The sequence below is a fragment of the Rousettus aegyptiacus genome, unplaced genomic scaffold (genome assembly GCF_014176215.1).
Source record: "Rousettus aegyptiacus isolate mRouAeg1 unplaced genomic scaffold, mRouAeg1.p scaffold_m13_p_5, whole genome shotgun sequence".
NCBI lineage: Eukaryota > Metazoa > Chordata > Mammalia > Chiroptera > Pteropodidae > Rousettus > Rousettus aegyptiacus.
In genome coordinates this window covers 79,934,422-79,961,251 of record NW_023416308.1, presented here as the reverse complement: position 1 = coordinate 79,961,251, position 26,830 = coordinate 79,934,422, and the positions used below count along the sequence as shown (strand labels likewise).

The window sequence follows — 26,830 nt, the reverse complement described above, 5'->3', positions numbered from 1 at the left end:
TAAAAATATTTTTATTTCTCTGTCCCCTTTAACTTCTATTTAATCTAGCCATAGAAAAGAACAGCAAAAACCAACTTCAGGTCAGAGACAGAGTGAGAATTTTAAAGTCAGATATGTCTGAATTCCAATCCCAGCTAGGCCACTTACTACCTCTGTAGGTTTGAGGAACTGCCTCTCTGAGTCTTGTGTGTGGTGTGTGTCTGTGTGTATCACATATGTGTAAAAAAATAGTATCGACCACTGCTCAGTAAGGATACAGAAATCACTAGATATTCCAAGTAGGGAAAGTGTTTGTTAGGAAGAATTTGTTACAATGCTGTGGGAGAGGTCTGGAGAAGTATTAAGAGGAAAAGCAGGACTACCCAGAGACCAGAAAACTACTCCTAATATTGGTTTAGAGGAGAAGAAGGGAGAAATGGTTTGACCCAAAGATCAAGGAGCTGGAATCCACAATCTGCACTATCTACTGATATGGATGAGCATGTATTACTGATGGTGCTGGGACTTCCTCTACTTCTGCAACATCAGAAGTTGATGTTGCCAGAGGAACTGCTGAAAGCAGAAGGATTTCTTGCTTCTTCCCATCTTCTTCATGTCAAGGTCACCATTGGTAGAGCCTAACTGTAACAAAGCAACAAAGGAATCTGAGAAATGTGATTTTCAGATTTCTAGCCCTTTGAGTAGAGGGGAGATTACAGAAGAGCAATATAGGGACGAACACCAATAAGCAATATCTGCCACATGTATTCATCATAACTCTTGGGTGCAAGTGATAAAATCCAATTCGAAGTGGTGTAAGCAAAAAGGAAATTTATTGACTTATGTGACTTCAGGAAGAGGTAAATATAGGTGTTAAAGTAATGTTATCAGGTATTTGCCTCTCTCCATCCTTTAGCTGTTTCATTCTCAAGCAGGCTCATCCTTCATGGTGGCAAGATACCCACCGGGCTTATATTCCACCATCAGCTCTTGCCAAATAGTTGCAGGAAAATTCCTGGACTTGATTTTCACTGGCTCACATTTAGTTATGTGCCCGTCTCTGAATTGATCACTTTGATTTGATCATGGTCCAGGAGCCCAATACTGAAGTGGGTTGTGGGGCTCCGAAGATTCCCATTTGAACATGGACTGAGAGTGCTGAGGGGATGCATCTCAAAAAAACTGATGTGTTGTTTCCAATAAAAGGGGGAATGGATGCTGTGTAGATAACAACAATAAAGGAGACAACATGTTCATGACAGATTAATACTTGTAAAGTTTTTCTTGTTCTCCATGCAACCCTCCTTCTCTTCCTCAGCTAAAGACTGAAAATATTGAAAATATTGGACATGAAATACCTCAACCCCTGAAAATATTGGGCATGAAATACCTCAACCTCTTGCCTGCTCCCATTGTATTAATTACCCCATCTACACCCTTGTCTTCACCCCTATCTCTTTATCTTATAAAGTGAAGGTTTTCCATTCTTCTTATGAGTCCTTGATCCTACCTCCTCTCATCACCTCTAGGATCTTGCTCCATATCTCAGCTTCTTTTTTCTTTACTTTCAAATTCATCTTCTCTACTGGTATCTTTTTGTAGTATATAGCCATGTTCAAGTCTCTACCATCTTAAAAAAAAAAAAAAAAAAGAAGACAAACCAGAATCTTTAACTTCATATCACTTTTTAGCTGTCTATTCTCTCTTCCAAATTTCTCAAAAGGGGGTGGGTCTGCCCTTACTTATTCTACTTTCTCATTTGCTCAGCTCATTGCATTGTGGCTTCTGCCTCCATTTTCTGCTAACACAGATCACATCATGGACGTTCATGACCTCCATGTCACCAAATTCAAAGGATACTTTTTTGTCTTAACCTTATTGGAAATCTTTGCTGCACTTGATGCTGTTGACCACTTCTTCCTCCTTGAATATCTTTCCTCCCTTGGATTCCTTCCATGACATTACTCTTTCCTAATTCTCCTCTTACTCTGTTTCTTCTCAGCTTTCTTCCTGTCATTCTTTTCCTCTGCTGGCTCCACATATACTGGGATTCCCAGAATTCAGTTCTCAGTCCTTTTCTCTTCTTACCCTATATGCTCTTCCTGGGAATGTATTAAAATAGTCCTGTTGAAGAAGGGTTTTGAGGAAGTCCTTGACAGACCTATCATATGATTTATGAATTCCACTCTATATAATATATGGGAAGATTTTACTCCTTATAGATTTTCCAAATGATAACAACCCAGAAGAAAGAGGGTTTATTGGATCAACTACAAGAAAAATTATAACATCAAAGCAATACTTACATGTGGTGGTAGAAGAGGCCGCCTTTGCTCCATTAAGAGTTTTTGCTGCTAAGAGATACGTAAGTTCTATTCTTCCATATAGGTGACTTGAGTGCCAATTGCCTGGTAATGCATAAAGCCAGTGCTCTCGGTAAGTGACTCTGAATGGATTTGCTTCTAATTGAAGTTTTTCTTAATAGATCCAAAGTAATAATTTTAAAAGACCACTGCCTCAGAGGGACCGACATTGGTTATAACTAAACACAGCAACTGAGGTGGTTTATAGATACTGTGTGTCCTAGGCCATGGAGAGCATCAGAAGGGGGAAGAAATACAATAGAGAAAGGACAGATGAAAGGCACAGATTGACATCTCATTGATCAGGAGGCTTGCAGACCTAGATGATTAGGGATTCGGGAAGATTGTTTGTGGGACAAACTGCCCTGTATGTAAACTGCACATTTTCCTTTTTGCATCTTAGCTAATTAGACTCCTCTCCCCATCCTCATCAACCTATCTTTCTGCCTCTGGTTACCTGAAGAGATTTCCCTGGATATTGCAGCCATCCTGCCCAACGAGATTTGGAAGACAAGTATTTTGGTGGGTGGTTTGTAAACCATTGTTATGTCTGGATTTTTTCATTTGCTCAAGCAGAAATCTGGAAGTCATCTTTTCCTGCGTATTTTCACAGCCAATCGATGGCTAATTTATACCTCCTGAATTTTCTCCATCCCTACTCTCATGATTATAATAATCACCCACCTAGACTACGTCAATTGCTTCCTAACTGGTCCCTATTCTGCCAATTTTGCTCTCTTCCTATCTATTCTCCACTTAGCAGCTAGAAATGATCTTCTAAAATGCAAGGGTAAACATGCTACTCCCCTGCCTCAAACTCTTTGATGATTTTTCCATTGCCCTTAAAGTCCAAAACACTTAGCATAACATACAAGGAAGGCTTTTCTTGATTTGGCACCTATTCACCTTTCCAGCTCATCTGATGCCATTCTTCTCCACTGTCACTCATACTGGCCTTCTTGTACTTCTCCTTCGACCTGGCATAATTTCCTCTTCTGGCTGCCCTCTCTCTCCTTCACCCCTTTCCCCTCACATAAGGGCTCTTCCTTATAAAAGCTTTCCTAAACCTCCCCAGGCCAAATTTAGTCCACTCACATAGCATCCTTTACTTTTTCTTCAAGATACTAATCACGTTTAATGTCTCTTTCCCCTGTTATTTAAGCCTCAAGAGGGCAAGGACTGAATCTTGCTTTTTTATGTGTGCTTAGCACCAAGGACAGTGCCTCATGCAATAATAATTTGTTGAAAGAGAACAAACGAATGAATGAGGACACCTTTCTTCTTCTGGATAATTCTTACTCATCTTTCAAGGACCAAGGTCAGATGTTATATCCTCCAGTTTTGGTTGCAGTCAAATCTGATTCATCTTCGGATCCCTAGCGCCTAGTTTGGGACCTAGTACATAGTTCATATTACAAAGATATTTGTCAAATCACAATTATTCAAACTGAGTGATAGGTTTATGAGGGTTCATTATACCATGCTGCCTCCTTTTGTATGTATTTAAAATTTTCCATAATAAAAAGTTAAAACATTTATATTCATGTCGAGTCAAGTGAAAGTGTAGCTGAAGATGATCTGGAAGCTTCTGGCTTGGGCAAGCCAGCAGATGGTGGCGGCATTCACTGGAAGAGATGAAGTGGAGCTGCAGCCAATCCTGTGCGTACGCACGCGCGCATGCACTTAGAGTGTGTCAGGGAGGGTTTTCACCCCAGTGAAAATCTTAGAAGGCCAATAAAGGGGATGAAAATAATGCATTTCAGTTTTAGATACCTTGAAGGCATCTTCGGTCAGCTGCACAACAGTTAGCAGCTACAATAAATTAAAACCTCTGCCTTAGAGGAATAAGCCATGAGAGGGTTTCTGGATGGTTAACATTCCTCTCATGATCCTTGATGGCCTCTGGGCCACTAATCTGACCACCGGAAATAATCCCACTATCCAGGGAGTCTGTAGTAAATATTGGGACCCAGCATTCCTTCCTTTTCACTTTTCATCCACATTTTCCCATTCTTCCTTACCTCTTATGTATTTGTACCGGGGAGCGATTTATTGACAGCTGCGAGGCCTTGGTGTCACAGCTTTTTGTTCAGCATCGGCAGGCATAGGGTGTCAGGAAACCTGGTTCCAGTCTGGTTTCACCGCCTTGTGACTACACGCAAGTCTTTTTACCATTCTGAATCTCAGCATCTGCCTCTGAAAAATAAGGATAACAGTAGTGGCGACTTCACAGGGCTGACTCAAGGACAGATGTGCGCAAAGGGTTTAACACAGAGCCTGGCACAGTATAAGCGGTCAATAAATACGCGCTATTATTGTCGCGGCGCTGCCCTCATCGCCTCTCCACCAGGACAAGCTGCCGCAAGAGCCGGGCAAGCTGCGTCCTCAGAGCCCGCCCCGCGCAGGCGAGGCCTGGCCCCGCCACCGCTGTCCCGGCTCCCGCCCCTGGGGTGCGTCGCCCCGCGGGGGTTCAGGGCACCGCTGGTGGGCGCGCAGGGTGAGTCCGGGGCCTCAGAGTGGAGGGCGGCGCGGGGCTGGGCAGGGGTCGGCAGGCGCAGAGGCAGCGCTCTGGGATTCGGGAACCGGGCGCAGGGATAGTGGCCGGCGAGGGCGCAGGGCCGTGGGCTCACCGAGGCCGGAGGGCGGTGCTGGGTGCGGCGCTCCGGACGCGGGGCCAGAGCCGCCCCGAGGGCTCGCGCTCGCGCGCCCGGCCCAAGATGGCGCCCCGCCTCGCGCGTGCGCGCGCGCGCCTGCCGCTCTGGGCGCGGCCCCGCGGCCCGCGCGCTCCTGGGCGGGGGATGTTGTGATGGAGAAGCCGCCGCGGAGCCGGAGCCCTGCAGCCTGAGCCACCTCCGCCACCTTGGCCTGGGGCCTCCCTGCGCAGGTAGGAGCTGCCCAAGGCCCAGGCCCAGCCTCGGTGGCCAGATCCCAACCCTCAGGGCCCCGCGGACCCCCCAGACCCTTCCCCACAGACCCCCAGACCCTTCCTCACGGCGGCCTGAGTCCCCCGGCCAGGCCTAAACCCGCGAGCAGCCCTCCCACCGCGCGCATTTCCACCATCTCCTGTCCCCCTACTACCCCCACCTCTTGTAGGATCCATCTCCGTCCTCACACCGTCCCTTCCCGACCTTTACCATCTGCCCCTCCAGGATAAATAGGGAGCAAGTTTGGGAACGCGAAACGAGGGGCGGTAGGGGATGGGGGAAGGGGGGGGGAAGGTTAAGGGCTGGGAAGGGGACATGGGGTGAGGTAGGTAGAGGCCGCGCGTTTTCCTTTAGGTCCCAAGCCTGGAATCTGTCAAGCCGCATTCTGTCGCCCTCAGCGACAGAGAGGTGTGCCCTGGGGCCGGCTGCGTCCCCAGTTCTGCCAGGAGGCCTAGCAGTCACAGAAGCACTCATTAGGAGCAGTTTTCCCACCGCCGATTCAGAGGTTATTCTGAACCTATTTTGAATCTGCCTGTGCATTTCTTGCATTCCCAGATTTACCAGCATAGTCCTAGTTCTCTCCAGTCTTCAGAGCCAATACCTTCTCTACACTTGCTGTCATCATTTCCTCACTCTCCATTCATTCTTAAAACCGTCTCACTCATCTTCTATCTCACACCTGACCAAACTGCTCAAGCCAAGGTCGCTGGAGATTTCCATCTGGCCAAGTCCAATAGACAGACACTTTCCTGTTATCCTCCTTTATCTTTTCATTGTTCAGTGGTGTGTGTCAACTCTCCTTGAAGCATTTTCCTGGTTTCGCTCCTGGCATTGTTGCTTCTTCTCAATCTCACTTGATACCTCTTTCCTCTCCCTTGAGATGTCAGTGAAGCTCTCGGTTCTGTCCTGAGCTCTCTCCTCTCATTCTGTACTTTCTCCTCGGGTATTTTATTCAAGCCTAAGGCTTCAAATTTCATGTATCTCTATGTATGTATGTATGTGTGTATGTATGTATCTATGTTGATGATCCTCACGTTTATATATCTGGCCCAGACCTCTTTCCTCAACTCCAGATTCAATATCCAACTGCCCTCACAACATCCCCTTGAAAATCCAACAGGAACTCCAAACTCACAGATCCCAAGCTGAATTGTCTTCCCTATGTTCCCCCCTTACCCTTCTTCCAAGTCTGTTCTTCCTTTAACTCTCAGGAATGGCCAATTTCTAATCAGTTACCCAAACTAGAATCCTGGGAAACATTCTGATTAACCTCTACTCCCTCACCTCTACATCTAATGTCACAGAGTTCTATCTAAATATCCACTATATCCACTACCTAAATATTTTTCAAATCTATTTATTTCACTCCATCCAAACTGCTACTAAACTTAATCTACGCCACACAGCCATTTTTTCCCTTGACTGCTCTAATAGCATATCTTTGTGTATACCTCCTGTTAACTATTCTGATCATTTTTAAAAATGCGTCTATTTGATCATTTATTCATTCAACAAATCTAATTTGAGCACCTAGTATATACAAAGTACTATGTTAGGTACTGAAGATATAATTCATGAGCCAAATAGACTGAGGTCTTGTCTCCATGGAGCTCAAAGTCAAAAGGGGGAATTAGATGAGAATAAAATTAAAAGTATAATAAATACCATAAGGAAAGGTGGATGGTGCCTTGGGAATACACAAGAGTACAAGCTAAACTGGTCTGGGGTTAGGAGGAGAGAGTCAAGGAAGGTTTCTCTGAGAACAGAACATTTGAACTGAGATATAAAGTATGAGTAGAATTTAGTTAGGCTTAGTTAGAGAGGGTAGAGGAAGGTTTCAGGCAGAAGATAAATCAAATATCTTGTAGAAAGAGACAGCATGATGTCTTTGAGGAATCAAGGAAGGCCAGTGAGGCTGGAGAGCAGAGTGCTAAAGCTGGAGAGATAGGCAGAGACCAGACTGAACAGGACAGCTGAGGCCATGCTATGAATTTCGGGTCTTAAGGTCTTTGTTCTTAGTGTGGATTATTGATGGTAGTGGATGTGGAGAGTAGATCAAATCTAGAAATGTTTCTCAGAGAGAAAATTGCCAGTGGATTAAATATGAGTAAAGGAGAAGGTAGTGTCAAGGATGGTACTCCTACTTCTGCTTTGCACAACAGTATGGCTGGTTATATTCCATGACCCAGGATCCTGAAAGAGGACCAATTAGGGATGGGTGGGAGAAACATGAGTGAGCATGTTAGTTTGAGAGGCCTATGAGATATCCAAGTAGAGATGTTGAGTAAAAAGTTGAATGCGCTGTCTAGAGCTCAGATGAGGGGTTTGAAATGGAGGTGAAAATTTGAAAATCAGTATATAGATAGTACTGAAGCTATGGGCATGAATGAATACCTGTATTGAAAAGCGATCAAGGAAAACAAAAGGGCGTAAGAACAAGCCATGAGAAACTCCAGCTGGTAGAAGATAAGCCAGCAAAGGAGTGTAAAAAGCCACAAGACAGCTATAGTGTAGGAAGAAAACCAAGCAATGTAGCATGTGGAAGCCATGGGTGAAAGTTGGATGAGAGGCCCTGGTGTCAAATGTTGCTGAGAGTACAAGCAAGATGAGGACTGCAGGTGTCTGTTGGATTAAGTGACATAGGGGTCATGTTGACCTTGGTAGGAGCTGTTACTGAGCTGTGTTGAGAATGGAAACAGGATTGAAAAGGGTTGAGGAGTGAGTGTGAATTGATAGACTGGCGACAGTGAGTAGAGACAACTCTTTAAGGGAGTTTACCTGTGCAGGGGCGACAAGAGAGCAGCAAGTGGCACTGGGGGAGTGTTGGGTCAGGAAAGGTTCCACGTTTAAATTGAAAGATAGTGGATCCCATAGAGAAGAAGAGGCCAATTATATAGAAAAGAAAACAGTTAAACAGTGGTGTAAAATTTCTGGATGTGAAATTTCTAGGCATGAAAGGAAGGATCTAAATGGTAGGTGAAGTAATTGGTTTTAGGAAGGAGGGAAAAGGATAGATGCTGAAGTCAGTAAATTTGGATGTTTGAAGACGTTTCCCGACCGATGGCTTCTGTTTCCTCTTCGAATTAGGAGTGACAGGTCATCCTCTGAGAGGGAGGGGTGGTGCACGAGGTTGTCCAAGGAGAGTTGTGTTCTTGTCTCAGCTTGAAAGTGTCTTACTCAGAAAGGTCTTAGAGATACCTAGGCTAGAGTGAGCCTCAGGCTCCTGTAGTGCCCTCTTCTTCCCCTATCATAATACTCAATCATTTATTCAACAAATAGGGAATGCTCGTAGGTGCCAGGTACTGTTCTAGATACTGGCATTACACTGCATTTCAATGAGTCGTTCAATGACTGTTTCACCACTTGACTCTGAGCTCCATTGGGAAGGAACTGTTTCCTCATTATTCATCATTCTCTCCCATGCCATGTAAGCTGTCAGGTTAGAAGACCCTTGACCTTGAGGAGGACTCGCCCCTCATTCCTGCTCCCCACCCATGGTTTGATATCAGCTTCTTCAGGCTTAGCGGCCACTCTTAGTTTCTGCTCTGAATTCCCTGACCAGCTCCCTGCCTCCCAGAATCCTTTTGGCACTTTCCATCTTTTGAGAGGTTCCAGGTATGGATAACCCCAGTGAGAGGGGAGAGGTTGGATTGTGCCCCTTATGGAAGGTATTGGGCAGCTGGTCATCCTTTGATCTTAAAAAGTGAAGTGATGGTGACTACATTGCCTTGGGCTAGGTGTTCAGGCTTTAGCACTTACAGCAGAACTTCCCTTTTCCTCCTCCAGTACTATCTGCCTTGGTGACCACAGATGGACAGGGCTGTCCTAAAGTCAACCTGTCTCTTCACTGTCCCAGCCTCATAGTGCACGTGCCCTTCCCAGATCACATGTCCAATTGCTAATGAGGTTGGCACCAGCCTGCCCTCTAGATAACTTGGCTCCATACACCACTGCTTCAGAGAAGGGCTCATCATGAGCTTGCCAGAGTCACAGGGTCTTCCACCTCCTGAAACTCATGGAGATATCATTCCATCAGCCTAACGGCCAGGATGTCATTTTAAGCTAACTCCCTCCCTCCCCTTTTCCCTAGATTTCAGCCTGTACCTCTGTGAGATCCTTGGCCTATCTTACCTCTTTCTAAGGGACTTTTCATCATTCTCCAGCATCCGCCCTAACACTCTCGTTGCCCATCCCCAGCCCATGGGGCCACACAAGACCCAACAAGGTCTAAGCTTCCTAGTTCTTCTCTATGTCTGTCACCTCCATGCCTCCCTTTCTTCCACACTGAGGGCCCACTCTGTGTCAGATGCACTGTGCACTCTCCTCGCTAGTGGGAATATGAAGTTGAGCAAGACACAGTCTCAGATGTTCTGATAGAATGCTAGGTATCATGAGGCACAAGATGGGAATAGTCATTTGAGGATAGAGGAAGAGAAGACTGAATAGAGAAGGCTTACTGCTTAGGAGCTGTGACCACTGAGCCAAATTTTGAAACAAGCAGAGGTTCTCACAAGGGAAGACAAGCTGAGGATAAGCAAAGAGCCAGGACTGCGAGAGTGTGACATGTTCTAGAATTTGCCACATTTCCTGTGGTTGGAGTAAAAAGTGTGAAGGAGGCAGGGAGGAGGAGGAGGTCCAACAGGTCATTGGGATTGGCTCAAGGAGGCTTTTGGTGTCTGGCTAATGAGCGTGGAAGTTACCCTAAAGACAGCGGTGAGCCCTCTAATTTTCCAACCTGGGGAATTACACAATCTGGTTTCCATTTTTGGAAGATTACTTGTTTCTGGGTAGAGGCAGAGCCATTGTTTTTCTTGGTTGTGCCAGTGACCACAAATTTTCTCATTGCCCAGGTGGAACCACAGTGAGCAGACCAGCAGTTACACATGAGGCAGACACAGACAGGAGCCTTTTTTTCATTTATTTCACAAAAGGAACATAGCATCATGCTAGGGTTGGAGGAGCCAGAAGGGACAGAGAGGTGAGCTATGGCTCCTGCCTCAGAACCATGAACTGCACCTGAGAGTTGGTAGAGCCTTGCTTGGCAGCCTAAAAAATCTCACTGCAGCCTGTGCTCGGTGCTGAGAGTTACAACACTGAGATGGCAGAGGCAACTGGAGCAAAGGGTCAGAGAATGAAAGAACCTCTTAGTGGGGAACAGGGAGACAGATGGAAATTGAGGAGAAAGAACAGTACAGTGGGAGTCAGAAAGGTGAGCATTTGAGGGGCTGTCAGTGAGGGAGAGTTGTGTGTTGTGGGCCAAGTAGGAAGAGAAAACCCTGAGGGTTTTGGGGCAGGGGGTGCCAGAGGCAGGGGCTATCTAAGAGGGTCAGGATGAGAGAGGAAATGGTTAGTCAGGGAGCACGAAATGTGATGTGAGAGGCCAGTGAGGGTCCAGGGAGCAAGCACTTTATAGTGGGGGTCAAGGAAGCAGAGTAGCCAGTAGTGGAAGGTCAAAGAGAATGGGGAGGTAGGGATGGGGTCTTGAGGGTGGGATTGCTGGGGTGATGGGGGTGGAAGGATTCATAGGTAGAGAAGGTGATCCATGAAAGGCTTGTAAGGAGGGAAGAGATCACTTGAAGGACAGGTGGAGTTTGGTTGGGGCACCTGAGTAATGATTGAGACACAGTAACGTGACCAAAGTGTGTTTTCAGAAACTGGCAGGGGAGATGCTAAAATGGGGCCTGGGAGAGATAGGAGGACACATTCATAAATATTTCAACAAATATTTTGTTGAATATCTGAGTTCCTCTTCTGTACCAGGACCGTGTTAAGATCTAGGCATACTGCACTGAAAAGAAAAAAAAAAAAAAGACAAAATTCTCACCAGCATGGCACTGAAATTATAGTCATAAGGAGACAATGATTAAGCAAAGCAATAATGATAATAATCGTAATAGTAATAATTATAATAGCTTGTTGGATGGTGCTAGGTGCTAGGGAAGATTTGAGGATTGCTGAGAGGCAGCATGGGGGCCTATAGTTTTAAAAAGTTATTCAGGAAGGTCTCGCTGAGATCAGGTGACATTTGGGCAAAGACCTGAAGGGCTGGAGGGTCCAGGTCAAAGGCTCATGCAGTGACCCAGGCATGGGTCATTATAGGGTTGACAGAGGGATTGGTGCTCTAAAGGTGAGATACTTTGTAGAAACAATCAACAAAATGTAGCTTCAACAAGCCAAAGGAGCCACAAATTGGAGCTGGAGGCCCTTCCTTTGTGACCTGCCTTCCCCGGCCATTCCCTGAGGGCTGGGTCTTTTGCTCTTTCCCTCTTGTCCTCACAGTCCCTTAGAGGGGGTGGGCTTCTGGTCTGGTTGAGCCCAGTGGTTTGTGATGATGGGAACACAGCCTGGGGAGCTCAGTGGTAGGGCTATGGATAGCAGTGTGGCAGGAGGAAGGGGACAGTCAGTGTCCAGTGTCTGGAACACATGAGCCAGTCCCATGCCAGCTGTGTCCCTGGCACAGTAAGCCCCAGTTGGATGAGCTGGGGGTGGGGTTGCACAGAGAGCCATTGTGTAGAGGCTCTGCTTTTGGGAGTGAGGGCAAAGCAGGGGCTGGCTGTGCTTTCCCAGGAAGCTTGAGGCTGGGGATTTGAGGATGGGGTGGGCTTTGGACTTGGGCCTGGCCAGGAATAGGGGTGGTGGTGATGGGGGATAAGAGTTAAGCTAGTCATGTCTATGGGAAAATAGCTCATAGGACAGGGAGCAGTGTGTGCCGGCCTGCTGAGCATAATGGAGGTGAGGAGGTGCAGCTCTGGGGCAGAGGCAGAGTACTGCTATCCTGAGCTGGAGGCTCAACATGGTCTCCCCTGCCCCCTCCCCCACAGGATCGGCTAAGGCCATGTCTGTTCCATCATCACTGAGCCAAACGGCCATTAATGCCAACAGCCACGGAGGCCCCGCCCTGAGCCTACCCCTACCCCTGCACGCTGCCCACAACCAGCTGCTCAACGCCAAGCTGCAGACCACAGCCGTGGGACCCAAGGACTTACGCAGCGCCATGGGAGAGGGTGGTGGGCCTGAGCCGGGCCCTGCCAATGCCAAGTGGCTGAAGGAGGGCCAGAACCAGCTACGGCGGGCCGCCACAGCCCACCGTGACCAGAACCGCAATGTGACCTTGACCCTGGCAGAGGAGGCCAGCCAAGAGCCTGAGACAGCACCCTTGGGCCCCAAAGGCCTGATGCACCTGTACTCTGAGTTGGAGCTCTCTTCCCACAATGCGGCCAACCGAGGGCTCCGAGGACCTGGCCTGATCATCAGCACCCAAGATCAAGGGGCAGATGAGGGAGAGGAGAAGGCAGCAGGGGAGGCCGAAGAGGATGACGAAGAAGAGGATGAGGAAGAGGAGGACTTGTCTTCTCCCCCAGGGCTACCTGAGCCCCTGGAGAGTGCAGAGGTGCCCCCTGGACCCCAGGCACTTGCAGATGGCCCCCGGGAGCACAGCAAGAGTGCCAGCCTCCTGTTTGGCATGAGGAACAGTGCAGCCAGTGATGAGGACTCAAGCTGGGCTACCTTATCCCAGGGCAGCCCCTCCTATGGCTCCCCGGAGGACACAGGTACCTCAATATGGGGAATGAGGGAGGGCAGGAGGGCAGAAGGCAGGCCTCTCCACACAGAGGCTAGGGCCAGCCTGGGCATGAGTCACAGAGCCCATGTCCTCAGTCCTCAGCAGGCCATGGCCAGGTTTTACTGAAGGAAGCCCTTTCTGCCTTCCAGGAGTGCTTGAACAAGTTGATCAGCCCATCCATCAAGCACACCCTGACGAGTGGCTGACTAGGTCCGCTTACGGGGGATGTACTGGCTCTGTGCTCAGTAATGTCGTGTTTAATCCTCACAGTAATGCTGTGAGGTAGATACCATTATTATGCCCATATTACTTACAGGTGACAAAAAAAGAGGCCCGGAGAGGTGCAGTAGCTTTCTTAAAATCACAGGCAATCCGAGATCACAGTAGAATTGAGCTCTAAACCATGTCTGAGTCCAGACCCGAGCTCTGGGTGCCGTGGTAGCCTGCCACTTGTGCACACAGCATGATGAACCAGGTGCACTTGGGCCAAGTTTTAATAGGCCGGTCCAGAGGAAGCAGCTGCACCTCCCCAAAGAGGTTTATTTGCAAAGACTGGGGGGTGTTGTGTGCAGAACACATGCTGGGCATTGTAAGAATCCTGTTTTGTATCCTTTGTATCAGGAATAGGCTATTGACTAAAAAAGTTAGGAAGCAAAATAATAATAAACATGTGCTTCTTTGTTGGGGGTAGGGACAAAAAGAATAGATAGTCGGATTCTAAGTACTGACCATTAAATGTGTCCTATTTAAATAAGTTGACTTTCCTCTTTTGCTACTGTCATATAGAGATATAGATAGAGCTGAGAGCACAGGGCAGAGATAATGGGGCATAGCCACAATACGGACATTTGGTGGGTGCAGGTGTAAGTAAAGAAAGACTCCGTCACACCAGGCAGTGGGTGCCATACCCACGCCCCAAACCGTGGAACCTTCTCAGGGAGCGTGTGGTTCAGAGGAGCCACGGACAGCACACTGTCCCCTTTCAAAACTCTTATTATGGACATTTTCAAACATATACAAAAGTAGATAGAATAGAATAATGAGCCTGATTTATTTACCTATGACCTAGTTTCAACAATTATCAACACCTGGCCAATCTCGCTAACTCTGTAACCCCACCTACCCTGGGCCCCAGTGTAGGTTATTTTGAAGCAACTATTTTCATCTGTAAATGTTTACCCATGCATTTCTAAGAGAAAATACTCTTTTAAAAATTCACAATACCATTATCATGTCTACAAAAATTTAACAATTCTTGAATATCATCAAATATCCAAGTCAATGCTTACATTTTTTCGGTTGTCTAATAAATGTCCTCCCCCGCCTTTAAAAAAAAGTCTTTGTTTTTGAATCAATATCCAAATAGGTCCAGACCTTTTGATGGTTGATATGTCTCTTAAGGTTTCTTTTGATCTACACATTATCCTTGTATCTCTATTTTTGCTTGCAGTTTTTTGTTTTTTAATTAAAGCCACTGTGGTGTTTGTCCTGAGTTTTCCACGATTGGGATTGCAGACTGTGGTGGTGCTGAACATGTGCCCCTTCTCCTGGATTTCCTATAAATTGGTAGTGAGTTCTAGAGCCTTGATCAGATTTAGACTTGAGAGTTTTTTGCATTTTGTTTTTGCAAGGACACTTCAAAGGTGGTATTGAGTACTTCTCTCAAAGGTGACTTCCGATTGTCTTTCTTTTTTGTGATGTCAGCGGCCTTTGATGGTCATTGCCCAGACCCTCTTTAAAGGGAATAGCTGCTGCTCCAGTCCAGCTGGTTATTTATAGGGTTGGGTGGGGCAAGATATAACCTCAGAGGAGCCAGTTCATGTAACTTTTCAATGGAAAATGAAAACTAGATATTGATGTGAAATATTCCAGTTTCTAAATGTTAGCAATCAATTCTGTTTTTTAAAAAGCACCGTGAGGGCCACACAAAATTGATCTGAGCCTTGCACCAGTCTGCAGGTTGCCTGTTTGCAACCTCAGCCCTAAGGGGTGTGAGTCAGAGACCAAATAATGGAGGGCCTGGTTGCTCAGGGTCTCCTGGAATGGCTACTGTGGTGGCCGCGCTTATGAAGCTTCTGGGAGTAGGAGGACAAAACTGCTGGAGAACTGAGAAGGGTCTCCCAGGCACGGGCAGCACCCTCAGCAAGGGCATTGGTGTGGCAAGAGTGTGGTCAAGCATTGAACTATGGCAGAGGCAGTGGAAATTGAGGGTGGAAGTGTGGGACCAGCCTAGGGAAGGGCTTACTCTTTTTGTGATTGTGTTGCTATGACCATGAAGGCCACAGAGGAGGTCTGGACACTGATAGGAATTGGGTATAGAATAGAGAAAAAATTATTTTCTCCTTCCCACCTTAGGATCTCCACAAAGTTATTGATTGAATGCATAAGTACATGAGTGAACGAATGAATGAGTGATGAATGAATGAGCTTTACTACCCGCGTTGAGTTCATACTCTGTGCCAGGCCCCACCCTAAATGCTTGAAATGCAGGCAGGGGAAAGATGTTCCTCCCCTCATGGCACTCCCAGCCTAGTGGAGAAGGGGAAGTAAACAGACCGTTAAAATCAGCAAAATGTGCTCTGGGATGGGGGAGGTACAGGAGGGGCACCAACTCTGCCTGTTTGTGGTGGAAGACAGGGGGTTAGGTCTGTTTTGTAAAGCGACCTTTACAGTGATGCCTGAAGAGGAGTTGATGAAGACTGAGGTGAGGGAGGCTTGGCTTGGAGAGGATGAGGGGCACGTCCCAAGCAGGGAGAAGAGAGAAGGAGGCTGGGGGTGGTCAGCGAGAAGGCTGAGAGGCAGATGGTTATGGCTTCCTGACAGCATACAAACCCTGTGGGGAAATTTGGATTCTATCCTGAGGGCAGGGAGAAGGTAATTAAGAGTATTAAACTGGAGAGTAACTTCATTAGTTGAGTATTTCAGAACAATCATTTGGGCTTCAGTGTGTAGCCCAGACTGGAGGAGACTAGACTTCAGGGAGACCACTGTGAGGCTCTCACAATGATCCAAGTAAGAAGTGCTAGTAGTCTGGGCTGTGGTGGGGTGGAGAAAAAGCGAGAGCATGACAGGAGTCACTGACTCCTGAGCAAGGGACTACACCTGGCTTATCCACCAAAGCATGCATAGATGGATGAATGAAGGAATGATACCTGAACCTTTGAATTTGTGTGTGAGTGTCTGAATGAATCAATGCAGGAGTGAAGGTGTATGTTTCTGAAGAAATGCATGCATGTAGAAGCAAAGGCCTGGGTGGGACTGTGCTTGGAGGACATGTGCCAAGCTCCAGAAGGGCCTCCCAGATGGTCTGAGCAGAAGAATGACCCCTCCAGGACAGATCGGAAGGAAGAAGCTCTTTGAAGCAGGAAAGTGCAGGCTGACAGGGATGGCAGATGGATTGGTGTGTGTGACTCAGAAGACAGTGAATTGGTCCCTAGATTCGAGGGGTATATGACCTTCATGAAAAAGGGTGTGGCTGTGGAAGGCACGGCTGCCTTGGGTGCTGGTGTTCTTGGAGGGTTTGGCAGTAGAACCTGGAAGGCAGTGGAGGGTCTCTTGGGGAAAGGCAGGCATTCTAATTCCCTAGGACCTGAGGTGAGGTGAGGATTGGAGGAGAAGAGGTGGTAATGGTTGCCTAGAAGGCTGGATGGGCAGGAAGAGCTCCTCTTCTGTGGGCCCACCTCATTTGAAAGGGGAGGGTGTTGATGCTCCAACCCAAATAACTCACCTCAGGTGCACAGCCACCTTGATGTAACCACGCCCTCTGTGCCTGGTTGCTCAGCAGCCTGGGTCTGGGGACTGCCTGTCCCTCAGTGCTGCCTCTTGGACCAGTCAGGATTCCTGGTTTCCCTGGTAACGGGAAGCACGTCAGCAGTCTGGGCGCTCCCAGCCCATCCTGGTGCTGCGGTTGCCGAGGAGACACTGCAGCCTTGCTGGGCCCTGGCAGGTGAGGGGGGTTGGTGCTGGGAGCCCCAAACCCAGTCTCATTGCCGGGGCCCATGCCCTCAAGGCCCATTCTCAGGCTCAAACTGCTGGGAAGGTTCTGGGGAGGGAAGGCCTGCCTGACATTCTTGAAGCCACACCCTGTTTGTGCTGAGAGCTCCAGGCTTTGCCGAGCCCCAGGTGGCTTGGGTATTCCCGAGAGGCTCAGCCTCTACGTGTCCTTGAGACAGGGTTTGACTGTGGCACTGAGGTGACCACTGTGGGGTGGGATGGAGATTTGGGATTTGGTGCAGGGAACCAAGATAAAAAGAAGAGATGTGAGTAGGAAGGACTGGGGTCTCCTGAGCCCCCCATCCCCACCCAAGGAGGTTCCCTCCTATGGTGGTCTTGGCCCCTCCCTAGTCAGCTCCAGGCGGAGGAGGCTCTTGCTTGGCAGGCGCTCTGCCCTGGTGAGAAGGGGGCGGGATGAGCTTTTCTCTGCAGCCCAGCACCAGGCTGTGAGCCCAGCTGGCTGGGCTGGAGGGGCTGTGAGGAGGGAGGGTGGAGGCAGGAGGGGTTGGGAATGAGCGCCATGTTCTCCCAGGACTTTTTCCTGGCCATCATCCTTCAGGACAGCAGTCCAGGTGAGGGGTGGCATGGGACTGGGTATGACGTGGGGCGGGGCCGGCAGGGAGAGCAGCAGGGGATGAGATATGAGCTGGGGTGCAGGGCTGGAGTGGTGTGGTCGGCCAGGGGAGGAGGGGCATGTGTCACAGGTTCGCGGTACGTGTGCATGGGCACAGAATGTTTGTCTGCATTTGTGTGGCAGGAGTCAGGGTGTGAGCATCTGTGGTGTCCGCACACACGTGGTTGATATATGTTGTGTCTGAGTGTGCTTTCACTATGTGGTACTCGCACATGTGTTTGGGGTTGTTGTGGGAGTGGTCTCTGCACGTGTGTGGCAGGGGCTATATATATAACTGTGTGTACACTTCTGTGTAAGGTGTTTGCATTAGTGTATGGCCAGAGTTAGTGTGTGTGTTTGCCCATTTTCTGTGTGTACATACCTTTGTGTTTGTGGTGGCTGCACAGATGTGTAATTGCGCTTATAAGTGTTATGTACCTGTGTGCACATGTGTGTGCAGGAGCTGGTAAGTGTACTCACCTGAGATGTAGACGAGTATGACAGGAGGTCAGCTGAGGTCACCTAATCTCCCTTCTGCCTTCCTCCTTCCTTCTGTGTGGCCACATTATCTGAGAGCAGAGCCCAGGAGGAAATCTGAGCCGTGTTCCCTGCTGGCGGCTCCCCATGTTATGCCTCCATACTGTAGGCTCTAGGAAGAAGCAGGAACCATGTTGTTCTGGAGCCCTTCCCCCACCCCTTCTTCTCCACCATGGGAGGGGACTGGGCATAAGCACCCACTGTCTGTGTGTTGGGTGGGCAGACCCTCACCAAGCCCCTGACCTGGCAGATTCTTTCTGGAACCCTAACGCCTTCGAGACGGATTCCGACCTGCCGGCTGGATGGATGAGGGTTCAGGACACCTCAGGGACCTACTACTGGCACATTCCGACGGGGACCACCCAGTGGGAGCCCCCAGGCCGGGCCTCCCCCTCACAGGGGAGCAGTCCCCGCGAGGAGTCCCAGGTGAGGCTCACGGGCCTGTTGTGTTTTAAGCAGGCTGCAGGGGTGGTACATGCTAGAGTAAGGTGAGTTGCTTTCTCACTGCTCCCATCCTCCCTCCCAGCTCACCTGGACAGGCTTTGCCCATGGAGAAGGCTTTGAGGATGGAGAATTCTGGAAGGTGAGTGGGGGAACCTGCTTCACAATGGGGGAACTGCAGAAGGGGCATGAGTTTGGTCCTGATTCCTCTCTCTACTTCCTAAGGATGAACCGAGTGAGGAGGCCCCGATGGATTTGGGACTAAAGGACCCTGAGGAGGGGACATTGCCTTTCCCAACTCAGAGCCTCAGGTGAGTGGGAAGGTGCAACACAGTGGATAGACAGGGAGATGGATTCTTTTGGAATGCGCCTTGGGACAGCTCCATGTCTGGGGGCCCGTACCAAGTGTTACTATCTGCCTCTAGCCCGGAGCCATTGCCCCAAGAGGAAGAGAAGCTGCCCCAAAGGAATGCCAACCCAGGGATCAAGGTTTGTTCAAGACTGATGCCCATTCTCTAAGCTGGCGCCCCCCTGTGTGTAGGAGAGCCCCTTGTGTCAAGTTCTGGAGGGGCATCTCTGGTCTCAGTACAGCTCCCCAGGTCCTGAGTTAGGAGCTCTTCAAGTCTCAGCACAGACCCATGTGTCCTGGCTGGAGGCACTTCAGTTTTTAACTCAACCAGCCCAACCAGCCCAGTGGCCTGACAGGAGGCTCTTCCAGGCCTGGCTAAGATGCTTCTTTGTACTAGCAGGGGTCTCCTCTGAGACCATCACCGCTCCCATCAACTATCTCCTGTTTGGGGAGCTTCTCAGTCTTAGCTCAGAACACCCTTCCACCCACCATGTTCTGAGTCAGGGACTCCTCTCATCTCAGCAAAGCCCCCCGTGTGCTGTGATGGGGGTCCTACAGTTGTAGCTCAGACCCTCTACCTCCCACCCCCTCTTGTGTGTCTGGCAGTGTTTCGCTGTACGCTCCCTAGGCTGGGTGGAGATGACTGAAGAGGAGCTGGCCCCTGGACGCAGCAGTGTGGCTGTCAACAATTGCATTCGTCAGCTCTGCTACCACAAAAACGATCTGCATGACCCCATGTCTGGGGGCTGGGGGGAGGTAAGGGCCTGGGCTGGCAGGATGTGGTGAAGTGAAGGGAACTGTGAAAGATGGGAGGGCAGAGCTGCCCAGGTGGGGGCTGAGGGAAGGAGGTGTTGTCTCACCCCAAGTGATAGTTCTGTGAGATGGCTGTGTGATCTCAGGTTGGGACCTTGGGGGATGGTTGCCTAATGGGAATGGTGATGATAAAAGGAGTAAGAGATGACAGGTGTGACTCTACTCGAATGCAGCCTGCAGGGTGGGTGGTCTGACAGCCAAGCAAGGGTCTCAGAGCTGTGGCTGAACTCCCCTGAGCTGGAGGTGGTGGAGCTCAGTCACCTTCCCAGCTGGAGCTCCATTGAGTGCCTACTTCCTGGGCCTGCAGGGAAAGGATCTGCTGCTACAGCTGGAGGATGAGACGTTAAAGCTGGTGGAGCCACAGAGTCAGGCCCTGCTGCACACCCAGCCCATCGTCAGCATTCGTGTGTGGGGCGTCGGGCGGGACAGTGGAAGGTGGGCGCAGGGTCTGGGATCCTTGGGTGGGGTCAACCAGCAGCCAGAACGGGGCCCTCCTCCCTAACTCTGTTCTTTGCCTCTCTTGTGCTGCCGGACCCAGAGAGAGGTACTATGCCTATTTACTTCCTTCCTCCTCCCACACTGGGACTCAATGCCTCAAAGCGCCCAAGTCCCCCTATCTTGCCCTGCCTCTTCCTGCCCGCTGTGCTCACCTATTCTTCCTGACCTCAGCATGCATGCCTGTCTGCCGTCCAGCCAAAAGGCTGCACCCACAGGACACCATCTGGGGGGAGAAGCCCTTTAGGAGTCGTGATGGATGGGGTGGGGGTGGGGTGTATGGGTGGTGTGGGGATGAGCTCTCAGCACTGGATGGCGCTGGGAGACACTGAGATGCCCCTCCCCCAACAGGGACTTTGCCTACGTAGCTCGTGATAAGCTGACCCAGATGCTCAAGTGCCACGTGTTTCGCTGTGAGGCACCGGCCAAGAACATCGCCACCAGCCTGCATGAGATCTGCTCTAAGGCACGGCCCCCTCCACTCCCTAGACTAGCTGCCACCTTTGCTCTATAAGGGTGGGGGTGGGGTCACTGGGTTGAGGTGGGTGCATCCAGATAGAGGATTCTCTAACAGACCCTCCCCTGCTCCTTCCCCCTGCTCCTCCATCCTCAGATCATGGCCGAACGGCGCAATGCCCGCTGTTTGGTAAATGGACTCTCCCTGGATCACTCTAAACTTGTGGATGTCCCTTTCCAAGGTCAGTATCACAACCCCACCAAGTCTAGCTGACCTTTGTTGGCAAAGGTGGGGTGACCCAAAAAGAGGCACTACCTACTGGGCAGTCATGATAGAAAAATGGACAGTAGAGACTAAATTCTTCGGACCAAATAAGTGGAGGGACTTTGGTTAAAGGGAGACAGGGACGAGGGGTAGAGGTAGGGCCTTGGCTAGAAGATCCAGCTTATGCCCAGGTGGTGGGGACTGAGAGTGAGCAAGATCTGCCACCACAATTGATCCTTTTCTTTCCCACAGTGGAATTCCCAGCGCCTAAGAATGAGTTGGTGCAAAAGTTCCAAGTCTATTACCTGGGGAATGTGCCTGTTGCTAAACCTGTTGGTATGTGTGTCCTCCTTCATCCAGGGACCACCACCTTGATCCTAAAGCTCTGCCCCCACCTTCTGCCTTCTGACACCTCTTTTACCAGGTCTTTTTCATGGTTGATGTCACTTTGCCCTTCAATATGCATGCCACACTCACGTACCTCTGTCTCAGCTGCATTCTGTGTCCTGCCTATTACAGCAATTAACATGCCTGCACTGAGTGTGAACCAGTGAATGAGGCAGTCTTGAATCCCAGAGAAAAGCTTTGATTGGGTTGGGCAGGTCTTAGATGACTGGAGACACCAGGCAGCAGCTGGGAGCTGGGTTTGCCATTACAGCACCAACTATGGGCTGTGAGCATCTACAGAGGAAGCAGTGAGCATGATTGTCACATGCTTTATTGCTTGTAAAGTATTTCCTTGTATATTACATCATTTAATTCTTGATTATCCTATGAGATTACGATTCCGCTAATCCCTATTTTTTGAATAAGGGAATTGAAGGTAGCGACTGTCTGGTTCACTCTTATATTTCCAGTACATTCACAATACCTGCTATTTATTTGTTCATTCACTTAGCAAATACCTATGAAACCTACCATGTACCAGGTCCTGGGGGAATAATGGCCACAGGTCTATTTTCATGTAGGCAACAGTAGAAATAATAGGAATTAATCAAATCACACAAGTAAATGCATAATTACAATTTGAATCATTCATTGAAAGAAAGTAACAAGGTCCTATGAAACCTCATTTAGTCCAGGGAGTCAGAAAAGTCTTCCTTGAGAAAGTGACATTTGAATTGAGATCAAAAAATGGAGAGGATCTAAGGCGGTAAAGTGAGATGGAGAGTGGAGTGAGATAGGGGAAGATCATTCCAGGCAGAGTGAAGGGTGTATGTGAGAACCCAGAGTGGAAGGCACTTTGTTCTTCAAAGGCATTGAGAGAAGGTCAGTGGTGCCAGGTGAGGCTGGGAGCTGGGCAGTGGTCAGACCACGTGGAACCTCACAGCCATGTTAACAATTTGTTTTTCATCCTAAGAGCAGCAAGGAACTATGGAAGGTATTCAGGAGAGCACTTGGCATAATGAGATTTGAATATTGTAAAGCTCACTTTGGCTGTACTGTGGAGAAAGGTAATCAGTGGGTGGAGGTGGATGGAGAACTCAGGAGGATCTTGCAGTAGTGGCGGCCGGTATGAAGAATATTTTGGATACTGGTGGAGCTGAAGAGGAGTACGTAGACTCAAGAGATATTTAGACAGGAGTGTGTAGATTCAGGAGATACTTAGACAATTAAAGTCAACAGACCTTGGTGATTGATTGAATGTGGGGTGAAGATGGAGGCATTGAGGATAACCCCTGTCTTCCTAGCTTTTGGAACTGAGTGGACAGTGGGGCCATTTTCTAAAGGTAGCAGGCCCTGGAAGAGGCCAGTTCGAGGTGTCTTGGGGAAGCTGAGTGGCAAATTCAAGTAGGCAGCTGGATTCACAGAGGAGAAGCCTGGGCTGGAGATACAGATGTGGGCATCAGTGGATTATAGAGGTAATTAAGGCCATGAATGTGGAGAAGATTGACCCTGGAAAGTGGGTGGCCTGCAGTGAGAAGGGAGGTGGGCTAGACCCTTAGCCTTGAGGCCCTCCAACATTTAATGGCTGGTGGAGGAAGATGAAACTGCAAGGATGGTGAGAACAGAAGGAGAGGCCAGAGGAAAAAAAAGACTATTTCAAGAAGTAGTCAGGTATCTGTCAAAGCACACTTAGGAAGAACTCAACAATGTTTGGTGAATGGATAAACAAACAAACAAATGAAAGAGTGAATGAGATAACATAGCCAGGAGGTACTAGACCTAGGACTCGAACCCTCATCACCTTCAGTTCTCTGCTATTCCCCTCAACCATGCTGACTTTAATAACCAGTATCATATATTAAATGAGGGAATCCTACTTAGAAAGGGTGGGGATTGACCTGGGGTTCAAAGGAAGGCCCAGATTTGCAGAAGAGTGAGTATTCTCATTGGATCCAAAGTCACTGCTACAGATGTGGACCTGAGGGTGAGAAAAGTATGCTGAGGGAACAGGAAGGAGGCTTGGCTGACCCCTACACCTTTGTTCTCGTTTCCTCCACCCTCCTAATCTCAACTTCTAAGCCCTCGTTGTCTCTTCCTATTATTACTCCTATTTCTTTATCCATCTGCCACTTACTGGTTCTCACTACACTTAATTATCTGTCTTAAACCCTTGACTGCTCCTCTGTTGCCTATCAGCTCGATGGGTCTGCTCTGTTGAAGCCAGAGCTTTCACACCAGTAGGCTCTAAGCTCACTTCCTGCTTCGTCTTATACTCCCTTTTTAACCTCTAGGAGTTTACATTGGACCCCGCAGAAGCTCCGATGTTTATTTGTTACTCATTCACTCACAAATGACTGCTGACTGCCTGGTTTGTGCCAGGCACTATTCTAGGTTCTTGTCATACACTAATGAACAAAAGTGACAACAATTCCAGCCTTCAAGTAGCTGCCATTCTAGCCAGGAGAGACAGACAATAAAATAAGTAAATTATATAGTATGTTGGAAGGCGACATTGACATGAAAAAAAAAACAAAGAAAGAAAGAAAAGCCCATCAGGATAGGGAACATTGGAAATGCAACTCAGGCTTTTTCCAGGCCACAGTTGTTCCACTGCTTTCCCCACCTCCATGCTGATCCTCCTCATACCCTGAGGCCAGGCCCCAGCCCCACAGCCCCATCTGCTACTTAGGCAGTTTGACTTTGATGTCTTGTGCACACTCATGATCTTTGAGACTTTCCATTGACTGGCGTCAGTGTCATAAACATCACAGTCTTCTGCAATCTAACCCAGCTCATCCACTTCTGCCTGAATTATTACCTTCCTGTAGACTCCTGGGTTAGTTGGTTATACCAGTTTAGGTGCATTAGCATGTGTTGCCTCCACGGTGACTTGCTCATGCATTTGGAAATCCTTCATAGATGAGCCTGTGCTAGGATTGGTGACACAGAGATGAATTAAACTTGGTTTCTGTCCTTGAGATGGCTAGCCCAGTGTAGAAGAGATGTTCCATCGGTTAAAAGATGTTGGGCTAAGAGTTGTCCCAGCAACACCCCATCTTTGCCCTGCAGCAGGGAAGGCTTCCCTGGTGGAGCCTGAGTGAACCCTGAAGGGTGAGAATTGGGAGTTTCAAACAGTCAAAGAGGGGAGGGCTCTCCAGACAGAGGCTTTTCCATCATTGACAGTCTTGTGTCCCTTGAGGGCATCCTCTTCTCTCACTTTGTATTCCCGCCTGTGTCGTGGGGCATTTGCCAAGATGAGATGTTAGTAAATGCTATATAAGTCATTTGAAGCTCAGGGAGCAGTAAAATATGATGCTTGACAGTTCAGATGAGGCCAGTTTTTGGAGGACTTGCATGCTTGGGAATTTGGCCTTGATCCAGCCAGAGCTAAGATGACCAAGGCCAAGAGAGAGGACTTTCGAGGAAGATGTTTATCCTTAACTTTGTCCTCTGCCCACAAAGGGTCCATGTGTCTGCTTCTAGTAGGAACCCATAGGCACTGAAAGGGGCAAGAAGGCCTGGGAGGGACCACAGAGGTGTGTGCTTTTGCACTGGCATTTAAGCTAACATCTTCACTGCAAGAATGAAGACACAAGATTCCACAGCCAGCTCCTGACTTGGACAGGAACTAGAACCCATGCCTCCACCATGCCACGTGCATGGGTTCTCCACTGAGTGCAAGCAGAAGTGGGACGCAAGAGTGGAGGGAACCCATTGTGTTACAAGGGAAAGTTGACTGATCTAAAATCCAGGAATTTTGGGTTCCTCGGCCTTTGAGCGCATTATAGAAATCAAGTGTAACTAAGAGTTTAAGAACCCTTCTAGTTCTGGAAATTAGCACTATAGAGGAGTCAGGGGAAAGGCCTGGCTAAGAACTCAAGCTCCAAGCAAACATCCTGTGTTCACATCCCCATTCCTCCATGTGACCTAAGGTTTATTACCTGACTTCTATAAGTTTTCTTATCTATAAAACGATGATAAAAGGATCTGTTATGAGATTGTTGTAAGGCACTTAATGAATTAACACAGAGTGACAGAAGAGTAAACATTTTCCCAAACGAGTATCTTAACAAAAACAAAGGTCCGGTCTGGGTGAGGACTGGCCTGAGGGCTGATTTGGGAGTCATTATTGTGTGAAGCCCTGGAAGGCCTGAATGTGGATGATCATTGAAAGCAAGAAATGGGGAGGTCAGAGCTTTGGGGGGCCAATCAGTTTAGGAGGCTGGAGGAAGAGGCAGAGTTAGTGAAGAAAACCAAACCTAGGATTCAAGAGGAAGAAACTAGAAAAGTGCCAAGTCACTGAGGCCAAGGAGGAAAGCACCAGTGAAGGGATACCTGCGCACCGCCGTTGGGTGCTGTAGGCTGGTGAGGTGGGGGTGGAGGGCAGGCCCTGGGCTTGACTGAGCAGAGCTGGAAAGGCTAGCGTAGAGCCATGTTTGTGTCCATATCTTCTAGGGGTAGATGTAATAAATGGGGCCCTGGAGTCAGTCCTGTCCTCCAGTAGCCGTGAGCAGTGGACCCCAAGTCATGTCAGCGTGGCCCCTGCCACCCTCACCATCTTGCACCAGCAGGTAAAGACCGGGGGCGGGAGAGGTATGGCAGTGCTTTGCCGTGGTGAGGAGACTAGGGGGTAGGGGGAGAACTGCCAGTAAGGTGGATGTGCCCGGTAAATACTGAGAGTCGGGTAGCTTACTCACTGGGTTCCCTCCCTCTAGACAGAGGCAGTGCTGGGGGAGTGTCGGGTACGCTTCCTCTCCTTCCTGGCAGTGGGCAGAGATGTCCACACGTTTGCATTCATCATGGCTGCCGGCCCAGCCTCCTTCTGCTGCCACATGTTCTGGTGTGAGCCTAATGCTGCCAGCCTCTCTGAAGCCGTGCAGGCCGCATGCATGGTAAGAGGGTATGGTGGTGGAGTGGTGACACTGACCCAGTTGTAGCAATCTGGAGAGTGACTGTCCCACCTGCTTCTCTGCAGCTCCGCTACCAGAAGTGTCTCGATGCTCGCTCCCAGGCCTCCACCTCCTGCCTCCCGGCACCCCCTGCTGAGTCTGTTGCCCGGCGTGTAGGGTGGACTGTCCGCAGGGGTGTTCAGTCGCTGTGGGGCTCCCTCAAGCCCAAACGCCTAGGAGCCCATACCCCTTGAAGTCCTCAGTTCTCCCTCCACCTGCTTGCGTTGGGCTCCAGGGAACTCAAAGGTATGGGGTAGGGGAGGAGGCTAGAGGCTATCCTTAGGCCTCAGCCTCCCCCTTCCCAAACTACCCCTCAGTAGCTGGGTTCCCTGCCTAGGGGCTGGGGAGGGAGACTTCTCATCCCTTCAAGGAAGTAAAAATACTAGATTGATGACAAGAAGAACAGGAAGCAAGCCAGCCCTGGGCTTTCCGTCCCCATTTCAGGTGGAGCAGGATGAACTGGTCCAGGCCAGGCCCCATCTTCATAGGGTCCAGCAGGAGCAGAAGGAGGGGAGCAGTCCAGACATGGATCCCTCCCCACTGCTCCATGGCACCTCTACTGTACTGATACTACTAATAAAGTCTGTCTGCCCTGCCGAGCTGTGTGCCTTCATGTGCCTGTGTCACACCGTCACCCCTATCATCCTGATTCCTCAGTTAGGACCATGTTCCCAAGGCCGCATTGCCCTACCTGCTTTGGAAGAA

General features: G+C 49.1%; 1 protein-coding gene and 1 long non-coding RNA gene across 11 annotated transcripts; one reads left to right on the top strand and one right to left on the bottom strand.

Moving 5' to 3' along the window:
- Window positions 1–790: 790 nt before the first annotated feature.
- On the bottom strand, window positions 791–5,059 carry LOC107504373. 2 transcript variants are annotated; one of them, XR_001595469.2, is made up of 5 exons: window positions 4,973–5,059; window positions 4,364–4,538; window positions 2,286–2,387; window positions 1,490–1,609; window positions 791–1,197 (listed from the first exon to the last, which is right to left on the bottom strand). It is a non-coding gene; the product is annotated as an uncharacterized LOC107504373 (long non-coding RNA). The 2 variants fall into 2 exon arrangements; XR_004950857.1 differs by lacking the exon at window positions 4,973–5,059 and adding an exon at window positions 4,649–4,666.
- Window positions 4,736–26,724, top strand: APBB1 (amyloid beta precursor protein binding family B member 1). Of its 9 annotated transcripts, XR_004950856.1 has the most exons (16): window positions 4,736–4,839; window positions 12,088–12,816; window positions 18,221–18,396; window positions 18,497–18,553; window positions 18,637–18,722; window positions 18,837–18,900; window positions 19,367–19,516; window positions 19,881–20,008; window positions 20,112–20,117; window positions 20,420–20,534; window positions 20,682–20,766; window positions 21,042–21,125; window positions 25,632–25,747; window positions 25,892–26,068; window positions 26,152–26,371; window positions 26,570–26,724. XR_004950856.1 is itself a non-coding variant. In XM_016133508.2 (15 exons), exons 2-15 carry the CDS (start codon window positions 12,102–12,104, stop codon window positions 26,317–26,319), a joined length of 2,127 nt encoding a protein of 708 aa, XP_015988994.2. In that variant the 5' UTR covers window positions 4,736–4,839; window positions 12,088–12,101; the 3' UTR covers window positions 26,320–26,724. The 9 variants fall into 9 exon arrangements, 8 of the variants coding, with proteins under 8 accessions (XP_015988994.2, XP_036076595.1, XP_015988993.2 ...); XM_016133508.2 differs by having other exon boundaries at window positions 26,152–26,724; XM_016133507.2 differs by lacking the exon at window positions 4,736–4,839 and adding an exon at window positions 5,083–5,226 and having other exon boundaries at window positions 26,152–26,724.
- Window positions 26,725–26,830: the final 106 nt, after the last annotated feature.